This window comes from Ursus arctos, unplaced genomic scaffold (assembly GCF_023065955.2).
Source record: "Ursus arctos isolate Adak ecotype North America unplaced genomic scaffold, UrsArc2.0 scaffold_28, whole genome shotgun sequence".
Classification (NCBI taxonomy): domain Eukaryota; kingdom Metazoa; phylum Chordata; class Mammalia; order Carnivora; family Ursidae; genus Ursus; species Ursus arctos.
The window spans coordinates 32,888,382-32,901,280 of NW_026622963.1; the positions used below are offsets into that span (position 1 = coordinate 32,888,382).

At 43.7% G+C, this 12,899-nt stretch overlaps 1 protein-coding gene across 4 annotated transcripts in view; it reads left to right on the plus strand.

The window, feature by feature from the left end:
• FANCI (FA complementation group I) overlaps nucleotides 1-12,899 on the plus strand; it is a 78,716-nt gene that overhangs the window by 56,337 nt on the left and 9,480 nt on the right. For all 4 annotated transcript variants that reach the window (XM_026510451.4, XM_048220742.2, XM_057303682.1 and 1 more), the window contains exons 21-29: nucleotides 662-829; nucleotides 1,032-1,153; nucleotides 2,377-2,538; nucleotides 3,346-3,525; nucleotides 7,733-7,899; nucleotides 8,249-8,325; nucleotides 9,262-9,378; nucleotides 11,929-11,980; nucleotides 12,719-12,846. In XM_026510451.4, coding sequence (XP_026366236.2) covers nucleotides 662-829; nucleotides 1,032-1,153; nucleotides 2,377-2,538; nucleotides 3,346-3,525; nucleotides 7,733-7,899; nucleotides 8,249-8,325; nucleotides 9,262-9,378; nucleotides 11,929-11,980; nucleotides 12,719-12,846 — 1,173 coding nt within the window. The remainder of the gene's footprint in view (nucleotides 1-661; nucleotides 830-1,031; nucleotides 1,154-2,376; nucleotides 2,539-3,345; nucleotides 3,526-7,732; nucleotides 7,900-8,248; nucleotides 8,326-9,261; nucleotides 9,379-11,928; nucleotides 11,981-12,718; nucleotides 12,847-12,899) is intronic.

Genomic DNA, 12,899 nt, shown 5'->3' on the forward strand with positions numbered 1-12,899 from the left:
GCTTTGGAATAGGGAAGGGATGTCACCCAGTAGCAGATGAAACAGGGAACCTCCTTTATTAATCTGGGGGGGAGTATATGATTTATGCTGAGCTAGAATTGGCATTCTCGAACCTTCAAGGGGAACCTTTCTGTTCTTGTACTCCAGCCTCAGAAAGACAGGAAAAAGAGAAGATAAAAACTGAAACTTCACTACCCCAAGTAACTGAGACCTCATGACAGAGGAGGGAAGTGGTCTCTAAGTTGTCAGATCCTGCCTTCATAAATGGGCCTTCTTGTGGCAGGAGATGGAGATGCTCTGTTGGTCTCCCAAAGATGCCCTCAACATAAGCCCCTATCTTTAAAACAGCTTCTGGGACTCAGGAGTCAGAATTTAACTTTGCAGCCTCCGCGGTGTTTGCACTAGGTCAGAAGTAGCACGTGGTGATGTCGCATTCTGAGGTGTCGGGTACTTACAAAGCCAGCTTTTGGGAGAGGTCGGGGAAGAATGCCTTTGTTGGTTCAGTTAATTTTTTCCAGTTTTGCTAATTCGGATTGACTTAATTTGTGATGCTGAGGAATAACGTATTTTAGCCTTAGAGGTGAGAATGATTTGTTGATGATCAACAGCCTCGTAGGTTGTCCCCTAAACACTCACAAATGTTCACTGATTTCTCCTACAGGGTCATCTGCTGTGTTGTGTCCAGCACTGTCTGGTCTGGTATAAGAGCCGAGTGATGCCCCTACAGCAGGAGGAAGAGGAGGAGGAAGAGTTCTGCCAAGACTTAGAGGAGATGTTGGAGTCCGTTACTAGTAGAATGATTAAGAGTGAACTAGAGGACTTTGAACTGGTAATTGCTAAGTCTCAGCTGTATTGAGTGATGCAGGTTTTTAATAGCGTATTAATTTTTTTTTTGTATTTTATTTTTAAGTGACCTCTACACCCAGTTTGGGGCTCGAACTCATAACCCTGAAATCAAGAGTCGCTCGCTCCACTGACTAAGCCAGCCATGTACCCCAGTAGTTCATTAATTTTTATCTTGTGTCTTTTAGGATAAATCAGCAGATTTTTCTCAGAGCACTAGTGTTGGCATCAAAAACAGTATCTGTGCTTCTCTTGTGATGGGAATTTGTGAGGTTCTGATAGAATACAATTTCTCCATTAGTAATTTTAGGTAAGGTATTGCTATGACTCTCTTTGCAATTTGATGAATACTCCCATTTTATATTGTGATTTTTTATTTTTTGTGTTTTAACTCTAACAGTATGCTGGGCACTCGACAGACCACAGGCCATGACACTGTCTTTTTTTTTTTTTTTTTTTTTTTTTTTAATGTTATGTTAGTCACCATACAGTACATCCTTAGTTTTTGATGTAGTGTTCCATGATTCATTGTTTGCGTGTAACACCCATGCTCCATGCAATATGTGCCCTCCTTAATACCCATCACCGGCCTAACCCAGTCCCCCACTCCCCTCCCCTCTGAAACCCTCAGTTTGTTTCCCGGAGTCCATAGTCTCTCGTGGTTCATTCCCCCTTCTGTTTACCCCCCCTTCATTCTTCCCTTCCTTCTCCTACCGATCTCCCTGCTATTCCTTATGTTCCATAAGTGAGTGAAACCATATGATAATTGTTTTCTCTGCTTGACTTATTTCACTTAGCATAATCTCCTCCAGTTCCGTCCATGTTGCTGCAAATGTTGGGTAATCGTTCTTTCTGATGGCTGAGTTAAATTCCATTGTATATGTGGACCATATCTTCTTAATCCATTTGTCTGTTGAAGGGCATCTCGGCTCCTTCCACAGTTTAGCTATTGCATGACACTGTCTCTTAGGTGGACATCTAGCCTAAGACCAGACTGTGCTCTTTCTACCAGAGAACACCAGGCATATACCACAGGGGTAGCAGGCTTTCAGTTATTCAAAATTCCCAGACCCTGAACTCAAGAAGTTCTGATTTCAATAGAGAAATTTTGATTGGTTGGTAGTATTGGACTTTCATGCTCTGCATTGACTGGTACAAATAAGAGAAGAAAAGGGGCGCCTGGGTGGCTCAGGCGTCTGCCTTCGGCTGAGGGCGTGATCCCAGAGTCCTGGGATCGAGCCCCACATCAGGCTCCTCCGCTGGGAGCCTGCTTCTTCCTCTCCCACTCCCCCTGCTTGTGTTCCCTCTCTCGCTGGCTGTCTCTCTGTCTGTCAAATAAATAAATAAAATCTTTAAAGATAATAATAATAACACAGATGGATTAGAGTGATCTGGAAGTTAATGCAAATTCATTCATTTATAATATGTTTAAAATAGGACATCTAAAGAAACATTGTGATGTCCTTATTATTGGGTGTGAGAGTAAGCCACAATATTCTGATGCTTGTCCTTGGTCTCTTTCCTTTTATACAGTAAGAACAAGTTTGAGGAGGTTCTGAGCTTATTTATGTGTTACAAGAAACTCTCTGACATCCTTAACGAAAAAGCTGGTAAAGGCAAAACTAAAACGGCCAACAAAATGGATAGTTTTTGGTCCATGAAATTTGTGTCTGATCTTCTCACTGCCCTTTTCAGGTAAGTTCGTAACAGAGCGCTTCAAGATACCTGTGCAGTAAAGACAGTAACAGCTACCCAGGTTCACTGGTATTATCTAGTTTGGATTCACAATCCTTAATGTATATATAATCAGTCAGGAGGTAAGTTTCTTGAAATGAAAGCTGGATCATTCTAGGTAGGTGCTTTAAAGAACTACCTTAGGGGCGCCTGGGTGGCACAGCGGTTGAGCGTCTGCCTTCAGCTCAGGGCGTGATCCCGGCGCTATGGGATTGAGCCCCACATCAGGCTCCTCCGCTATGAGCCTGCTTCTTCCTCTCCCACTCCCCCTGCTTGTGTTCCCTCTCTCGCTGGCTGTCTTTCTCTCTGTTGAATAAATAAATAAAATCTTAAAAAAAAAAAACAAAAAACTACCTTGAATTATTAATAGAGAAAACTCAGAAACAATGGACTACTGAAGAAAAGATAGGAAAGATTGCAATAAGGTAGGAAAATCTACCTAAGTAGCTTGAACACTGTAACAGATAAAAGAGAAGAAAGAAAAACCCGAATTGAAAAAATAGGAACAACGGCAACAAAAAACATAGGAAACTAAGACTGACATTTAAATCTTATCAAAGGGATGGGATTGGGGGAGGGGAGAGAAGGCGGTCACACTGAGGATGAGGGTCGTAAAAGGGCAGCTGTGGCAGTGACTGGCATAGGCTGCCTGGGGGCTGTTGTTACCGGCTTCCTAGGTCCTGCTCTTCTGAACAGTCCCTAGAAAACTTAATTCCAGATCCCAGTAACAGCGGGATCTCTTCTCCCTCCGTCTGTCTCTCTGTCTAGGGACAGTGCCCAAAGCCACGAAGAGAGCCTTTCTGTTCTGCGGTCCAGCCCTGAGTTTGTGCGCCACGCGGTGAGTGTAGCTCTGCAGAAGGCACAGCAGCTCAGGGAAACTGGGCACGTGAGTGGCCCTGATGGCCAGAAGCCGGAGAAAGTCTTTCAGAATCTCTGTGATATAACTCGGTAAGTCACTCTCACCCTCAGAAACCTGTTCCACTTGCTGTGGAATCTCCGAGAGGGGAAGGTGGGGTGGGAAGGAAGGCAGTTTGAAGTTGGGCATGCCTTAAGAGTAAAAGTGCGATCACTAATAATTGAGTCTTTTTTCTAGTCCTGCTTTGATGTGGAATGTTAGGCACATAGAAAATGTTACTCTGTTACCAGAATAAAGGGGGACATTACATAATGACTAACTCATCAGCAGGTAGACATAACAACTTTAACTGTGTACCCACCTAGCAACAAAGCACCAAAATACTTGAAGCAAAACTGATAGAACGGAAGGAGAGAGAAACAGTTCATGCCCACTCAGAAATCAGTAGAGAACTGGTAGGTAGAATATCAGGAAGGACATAGAAGCCTTGAGCTACACTCGTCACCCAGCTTGACTTAATGGGTATTTATACGATATTTAACAATGGTTTCAAAATGCACTTTTTTTTTTATGTGTACATGGTATATTCATCACAGTGGACCATATTTTGGGCTATAAAACAAATTGAACACATTTTTAAAATAGAAATCAGTATGTTCTCTGAGCACAACAGGATTAAACAAGAAAGCAGTAACAAAAATATTTTTAATTTTTAATATATTTTCTAAATAACTCGAAGTCAGAAATCAGAAAATACTTTGAATAGAATGAAAATGAACACACTACATTTCAAAATTTGTATGATCCAGTGCTTAGGTAGAAACTTATAATGGTCAGTAGTTATACTAGGAGAAAATATCAACTCTCTAAGCTTCCACATGAAGAAAAGAAAAAAGCATTTAAAATGAAAGTAAGTAGAAGGAAGGATGTAATAAAGACAAAATAGAATCGTTGAAAAAAAGAAACAACAGAGAAAAATGAATGAAACCAGAAGCTGATTCTTTGAGATCAGTAAATGCAATAAATTGTAACCAAACTGATGAGGAAAAGAGAGAAGACACAAATTACAAATATCAGATATGAGGAAGAGGAGATAATCACTACCGATTGTACAGACAGTAAGAATTGATGATAATGGAATGCTAACACTTTATGCCAATAAACTGGATTGCTTAAATGGACAAATTTTTTGAAACTCAGGAATAGGTAAGTTGAATAATCCTGTGCTTATTTAAAGAAATCGAGAGGCGCCTGGCTGGCTAGTCAGCAGAGCGTGTGACTCTTGACCTTGGGGTTTGTAAGTTCGAGCCCCATGTTGGGTGTAGAGATTGCTTAAAATAAAAATCTTTTGGGATGCCTGGGTGGCTCAGTTGGTTAAGCATCTGCCTTTGGCTCAGGTCATGATCCCAGGGTCCTCGGATGGAGCCCCACTTCAGGCTCCTTGCTCATCGGGGAGCTTGCTTCTCCCTCTGCCTGCTGCTCCCCCTGCTTGTACGTGCACTCGCTCTCTTTGTCAAAATAAATAAATAACATCTTTACCAAAAAAATTAAAATCTTAAAGAAATTGAATTTGTGGATCAAAGTTTTCCCTCAGAGAAAACTCCATACCTGGGTGTCTTATTGGTGAATTTTGCCAAACATTTAAGGTCGAAGTAATACAGGGCCCCTGGGTAGCTCAGTTGGTTAAGCTTCTGACTCTTGGTTTCGTGTCAGGTCATAGTCTCAGGGTCATCGGATCAAGCCCTGTATCAGGCTCTGTGCCAGACGTATGGTCTGCTTAAGATTCTCCCTCTCCCTCTCCCCCCCCCCACAAAAAAAAAAGAAAGAATACCAATTTATGCAAACTCTTCCAGAAAATAGAAAAGGAGGGAACATGTCCCAACTCGTTTTATGAGGCCAGCAGTACCCTAATGCCAAACCCAGTCAAAGACATGATAAGAAAACTACTGACCAATTTCCCTTATGATGTACAAAATATTAGCAAATTCAGCCCAGCAGTTTGTAAGAAGGATCATGTAATTAAGTGGAATATTTTCTCAGGAAGGCAAAGTTGGCTCAGAATTTGTAAATCAGTCATAATTCATCATATCAACAAACTAAAGGAAAACACCCTATAATCATCTCAATAGACGCAGAAAATTTGACATAAATTCATGATCAACTCTCTCAGCAAACTAGGAATAAAAGCAAATTTTATCAATCTAATAAAGGGAATCCACAAAAAACCTACATCAGCACCATACTTGATGATTAACCCCCCCCCACTCTCACTGTTGCTAGTCAACATTATACTGGAGGCATAACCAGTGCAGTAAAACAGGAAAAAGAAATAAAAGGCATCCAGATTGGGAAAGAAGAAATAATTGTGTCTTCAGGGACATTATAATTGTCTACATAAAAAATTCCAAAGACATTTTTTTAAACACTAGTAGATATATTAAGCAATTTAGCAAGGTTGCAGAAAACAAGCGTAGTATTTTTTAAATTGTATTTTTATTTACATGCTAGCAGTGAACAATTGGAAATTGAAGTTTAAAAACAGAACCATTTACAGTAGCATCACAAAATGTGAACGTCTTGGTAATAAATCTAACATAAGATTTATGTGATGAAAACTCTAAAACATTAGAGCAAAGAAGACCCACGTAAATATAAAGATGGATCTTATGTAAAATGTAAAAATGTCCATGGATTAGAAGATTCAGTATTGTCAAGGTATGGATTCTTCACAGATTGACCCTCCTATTCAACATGATTTTAATCAAAATCCTGTTAAGCTTTATTTTAGTAATTGACAAGATGATTCTAAAATTTATGTGGAAAAGTAAAGGACCTAGAATAACTAAAACAAGTTTGAAATAGAAACACCAAGTTAGAGGACTCACACTACAGGTATCAAGTCATATCAAGTTACTTTATTTAAGATAGTGTGAAATTGGCAGAATAGATCAGAAATATAGCCCACAAGTATGGTCATTTGATTTTTGACAAAGGTGATGAGGTAATTTAACAGAGAAAATTCAACAAATGGTTTTTGAACAGTTTGACATTTATTTTTTTTAAAAATGAACCTTTATTCGTTCCACATGTCATAAAAAATTAACTTGAAATGGGTCAAAGACATGTGAAACCAAAAACTGTAAAACGTCTAGAGGAAAACAGAAATCCCTGTGATCTTGTTTTCGGTAAAGATTTCTCAGAATACCAAAAGCACAAGCTGTATTTTATAAAAAGAAATTTAACTCCGCTCTTTGAAAAACCCTCTTAAGGAGATTGAAAGACAAGTCACAGATGAGGAGGAAATATTTGCAAAGCACATTTCTGATGGACCGGTAACCAGAGTGTATAAAGAGCACTCACGTTTAAGTTTAAAACAGCTAACAACCAAATTTAAAAATGGGCAAAATATTTGAACAGATACTTTACCAAAGAAGACCTATCGATGGCAAATAAGGACACAAAAGGATGGTCAACATAATTAGTTCATGAACTTTAAAAAATAATAAAAAGACTGACAATACCAAAATGTCATGGATGTGGAGGAATTTGAACTCTCTGTTGATGAAAAGATAAAAAGGAACAACCACTTGAGAAAACAGTTTGGCATTTTCTTCAAAAGTTAAGCACACACCTACCATATGGTCTATAAGTTTCACTCTTTACCCAAAGGAAATGAAAGCATATATCCATATGAAGGTTTGTGATTTGCAGCTTTATCTGTAATCGAATTTGGAAACAACCAAACATCCGTCTCCAGTTGAATGGAGAAACCGGTACATCTATACGACGGAAGCTGCTTAGCAGGAAAATGGGCTGAACTACCCATACACGCAGCGAGTGACATAGGTGAATCTCAGAAGCATGCGCTAAATTAACAGAGCTAGACTCGGGGGGCTCCAGACCATGCTACCATTTTCACATGCCATTTTGTAAATAGTAAAACTGTAGGGAGAGGGATCAGATCAGTGATTGTTTGGAAAGTCGGGGGGAGAGAATACAGAGCAGCGTAAGGGAACTTTTGGGATGATAGAAATATCTTGATTGTGGGGATGATTACACAACTGTGTAAGTTTGTTAAAATTCATTGAACCAGACATGTACAGGGTGTGAATTTTACAACATATAAAATTGTACCTCGGTGAACCCGACATTAATGAAATCACTTCTCTGGGGCACCCGGCTGGCTCAGTCGGTAGAGTGTGCGACTCTGGATCTCGGGGTTGGGAGTTCGATTCCCACGTTGGATGTAGAGATTACCTAAAAATAAAATCTTCTGATAACCGCTTTTCTTCTTTTCAGGGTCTTACTTTGGAGATATACTTCCATTCCTACTTCAGTGGAAGATTTGGGAAAGAACGAGAAAGGAAAGAGCATCTCACTGCTGTGCTTGGAGGGTTTGCAGAAGATATTCAGTGCTGTGCAACAGTTCTATCAGCCCAAGGTTCACCAGTTTCTCAGGGCTCTGGGTGAGCATTTCGGTTTTGATAAATTGGCTTCTTCTGGGTTTCTCTTTGTTAACCAAACCTCTTGATTGTATTTACTAATCTACAGACAACGCCTGAGAGCAGTCCTCATGTTGCTAAGGAGTGCCATCTAGTGGATTCAGAACTGGCATCTACTGGCTTTTACACGGACCACAGATAGTAGCTGGAAATTGAAAGATAGGGCTAAGAAATTGCAGAATGTTAGGAATACATTTAATTCTGCCCCCAGACTTTTTTTGGCTTTCTAAAATTTTAGCTTAATATCAAAAGGCCAAAAAAGCATCATGAGTCCGTCCATTTCAAAGAAGATCCCATTCTTTTCCTTTCCTAGATGTCACAGATAACGAGGGAGAAGAGGTGGAAGGCAGTGTCACTCACAGAGCAGCATTCCAGATCCGGCAGTTTCAGGTAGGAAGCCTTGGCACGCTGCCCGGCTTGCCTGAGGGCGCCTGCAGAGGGACCGTCAGCTGGGCCAGCTGGTGGGAGCAGGCAGACAGCGAGCGAGTAGGACAGGGTTTCTGGGTCATCATCCAAGCAACAGGACGTAGCTCTACTGTGTGGAAGGTAATGCATTTGAAAGGGTTCTGGGGAGGAAGGGTGTTGAGCCACCCCAGCCTGCAGCACTGTTGCCTCCAAGAATCACCGAGTGGTTATGAAGGGAAAGCCAGGAGCCCATTAAGGTAGGGAGTGTATGTCTTTGTTTCGTGTGCATGGTGTAGTTTGGCTTTGTCGGGTTGCATAAAGACTGGACAGTGAAGCCTGTTAGTTTCTAACCAGCAGTTGTCACACTATCAGGATCTTGTGTCTCAGGTTTTCTTTAACAAGTAAGTAATTCTAGAGTTCCTGCTCTGTGCCAGGTTCTAGGCGTTGGGGGTGTAGCAGGAAACAACAGAAACAAAATCCCTGCCCTTGGGGAGCTTACACTGAGTGGGGAAAGAGACTGACAGACAAAATAGAGTATTTCAGGTGGTGAGAGAGGAACGGGGCAAGGGAAACGGAAGGTGTGTGGGCAGTGCTGGGGCTGGGGCCCCGTCTACACCTGAGCTCAGTGGAGGGGCCTCAGGAGGTTGTGAGCCACCCAGCGTTGGGCACAGTGTTCATTCCTGAGGTGCATTTGGCAGGGGGTTAGAGGAGAAGGAGTTCGTGGTTTTCAAGAGAACAGTCAGATTTGTAGTCAGGAACAGGGTAGGAAACTACTTGTTCAATCCAGTTTATTTCCAGATTTTGTCCTCTTGGAATTTTGATAGCTTGGAATCCTTTCTGTCCCAGTTCGGCGTCTGGGTAGATGTCTCCTCCATGACAGGAACAGACATGCTAACGTTTCCGTGTGCACCTTCTTCCCAGAGGTCCTTGTTGAACTTACTTAGCAGCCAAGAGGAAGACTTTCACAGCAAAGAAGCCCTCCTGCTGGTCACCGTTCTCTCCAGCTTGTCCAAGCTGCTGGAGCCGTCCTCCCCTCAGGTAGAAGCGCCACGAATCCGGTCCCACCTGGCAGCCCTCAGAAGGCCCGGAGCGTCACATCTTAGTACAGCTGACTCTTGAGTAACACGTTCGTGAGCTGTGTGGATCCCCTTGTACCTGGGTTTTTCTTTTTCTTTTCTCTAGCCTACCTTATCGTAAGGGTGCAGTATGTCCTACACGAAACATGCAGAGCGGTGCCGACCGACTGTCGCCGTGACCGGCAGGGCTCCGGTCAGCAGTGGGCTCTTAGCGCTTGGGTTGTTCAGGAGTCAGAGGTTCTACTTGGAGTTTTGACTGCGCAGGGGGTCGGCGCCCCTAACCCCTGTAGTTTTCAGAGGTCCACTACATATATCTAAATGTCCCCTTTAAATCTCATCTTTGAGTGATAGGTGACCTGGACATATTTACCGCGACGCGGTCACATGCAGCCGGAGAGGGCAGGCTCACGCTGCGTTTTGTTTGGCCGCTGCCCTGACCCTTGTCAGCGCTTTAGAAAAAAAATCTTGTGTATCTTTGGTGCCTTCAGCCTTCTTAGCTTGTGTTCTTACTCACTCTTGGTGTTTGCTCTTTACTAAGATGGAAATATATTATCATGAAGGTAGCTGACATTGAGCAGTTGACTTTCTCAGCAAGGTTAGCCGGTACGAAGTTTGGGAGAAATTCACCAAAAGGTGATTAAGTCAGAAAGCGAGACTACAGTCCCCGAGGGGAAACAACTCAGGTGGGTTGTGTGTATATGCGTGTAGATACGCACACATCCGTAGAAGTGTGTACCACGTGAGCGTTCCACACGCTGAAGAGAAGGGCCACATTTTGGGGGTCTGTTCCGTTCAGGAGTGATTTCTCTGTAGGATGATGAAGAGCAGCCTTGATGCCTTGGGCTGTGTGCTCCTACCGCATCTGCTTCCTGATCCGTGAGGGAGACCGGCTCCTCGTGTGAGCCCTTGCCTCGGGAAGAGCTAGTCTTTAGAAGACTGTGGCCCAGGAGTATGGCGGTGTCAGAGCGCTGAAAAGCAAGGCCTGGGCTTCTGGTTCTAGTTCCCAGAAGCCCAAAGAAAGTCCCTCTTGCTAGTTGCTCGTGTGGTCCTAGCACCACGCCACTTCTCCCGCTTTACATTCTGCCTCATTGTTTCCTGCTGCTGCAGCCAACAGCACTAGGAAGGAAACAGCCACAGGGAAGTGGGGCCGGGGGAGGTTTGAGGGAAAACAGATGGATTCGAAAGGCTCATATATATAGGAAATTTTTTTCAGTCAAAACTCATTACCCACCCGTCCCTGTAACTTCAGGTAATCTCTTTAAAATTTTTTTAAATTTAATTTTGAGTGGGTAATAAAGCCCTTTGATTTGAAAACCAGAAATGATAAGATTTGCAGTGAATGGTCTCCCTTCTATCCCTGTCCTCCTCCACCTGTGCAGTTCTTTTCCCCCAAATAAGTAAATAACTTTTAGTTTCTGATGGATCCTTCAAGAGTTGCTTTTTTTTTGCTTTTTTTTTAATTTAAAGATTTTATTTATTTATTTGACACAGAGAGAGACAGCCAGTGAGAGAGGGAACACAAGCAGGGGGAGTGGGAGAGGAAGAAGCAGGCTCCCAGCGGAGCAGGGAGCCCGATGCGGGGCTCGATTCCAGGACCCTGGGATCACGTCCTGAGCCGAAGGCAGATGCTTAACGACTGAGCCACCCAGGCGCCCCTCAAGAGTTCCTTTATTACTGTGGATGCAAATATGAGATAGATTCTTATTCCCAACCCTGTCTGTCTTCACACCAAAGCTTGTTTGCATCCTGCTTATTACATTTAACACCGTATTCTAGAGACCTTTGTATATCAGTTCACAGAGACCTTTCAGAATTAGCCTCTGAATTATTTTTTACCCCAGTAGATCAAAATTTGAGTTTTTACTGGACTTAAGCATACTGCATTTCAGTGCCTTTGTGGTTGAAAACCTGTTCCAAAGAACTGCTGAAGCGGCGAGCTTAGGCGTCTATCTCGCAGTGCAGGACCCTGCCATCCCAAGACCTTAAGCCTCCTCTCCTTACCTGAGAAAACTCCGTCTGGTTGTTTGCCTCTTCTTCTTTTTCTCCCCCCCTCCCTTCTAACCTCCTTTGGCCTTTTGGCTCCTAGAAGCTGATTCTGCTGTCTTGTGGCCCAGATCTTACTCTCCTCTCCTGCATCTCTCCATTCGACTGATCTTAAAGATGTCTCCGTGTGGAGAGTGCGGCATGGAGAAGGCGCATCAACCCTGGACCAGAGTGGGAGTGGGAGGAGGAAGCTCAGCGGGGGCAAGAGCCCAGACGCCAGGACCCTCGGTCCTTAATGAGGGCACAGACTTTGAGAACTGAGTCATATGTTACTGTATTATGAGAGAAGGATGAGTAATTCTTCTTATAATTCTGGACTTATTTTTATGCTGTTCTTAGTACATTATCCCTCTAGATCCAGGCACGTATTTTGGCAGGTGAGGAGAATTGGAAAGGTCTCGTGTAGTCTGACAACACCTAGATCTGTCTGTCTCATGGCATGTTTCTTTAATATCTGAATGATCTCTAGTTTGTGCAGATGTTATCCTGGACGTCGAAAATTTGCAAGGAGAACAGCCAGGGTAAGTTTCCTTCCTTGTTTCCTTTTAGGCTTTATGTAAAATCATCATTCCCAAATAGCACTTAAAGGAAAGGAACTCATTACACGGTCACCAGAGTGACCAGAATGAAAAAGAGCCACGCCCATGGCTGGTAAGCATGCGGAGGGCCGCGTTCATGTAGGCATCCTGGAGGACTGCCGGGTGGTGTCTGGTTAGGGTCCGGCAGCCCCACTCCAGGCCCGCACAGGCGGCCGTGTTCTCCCAGCAGCGCTGTTTCTGTAGCAGACACCCGTTCACGCGTCAGGCAGCATGGAGGGGGTGAAGGAGTGACGATGGGCACGCACGTGCACGATGAGCTGCACAGACGTGCCGGGCACACAAGGAGTACTTCCTGCACGAGTCCATTTAGATCAAGTTCAAAATCAGACACAGCTAGGTGTGATGGTAGACGTCAGAGCAGGTTCCTTGCTGGGGCAAGTGAGGTAGGAGGGGGTTTCTGGGTGTTGGTAGCGTTTTGTTTCTTGATCTGGGTGCTCGTTCCTCAGCGGTAGTAACTGGGGAATAATCGGAAGCCTCTGCTTTCTTTGGGCCCGTGCACAGGAGTGTAGCTTGGTGGGAGAGCTGCCTTGGATGGACTGTGTCCAGCGCTGGGATAGCGTACATGGGACATGGCAAGCCGCGTTTCTGGTTGGGCCCCCTGTCCCCTGAAGACTGACTGGGTTAGAACTTACCTTTTCATTTTCTTTCCTTCGCACTTAGAGGATGCCTCGTTTTGCAAGGGCTTGATGAGTTTGCTCTTCAGCCTCCACGGTCTGTACAAGAGTCCTGTCACCCTGCTGCGTGACTTGTCCCAGGATATCCATGGGCATCTCGGAGACATAGACCAGGTACTGTCGCGAGCCTTCGCTGCGACACCCTGACTGGGGCTGGGGGCCGGGAG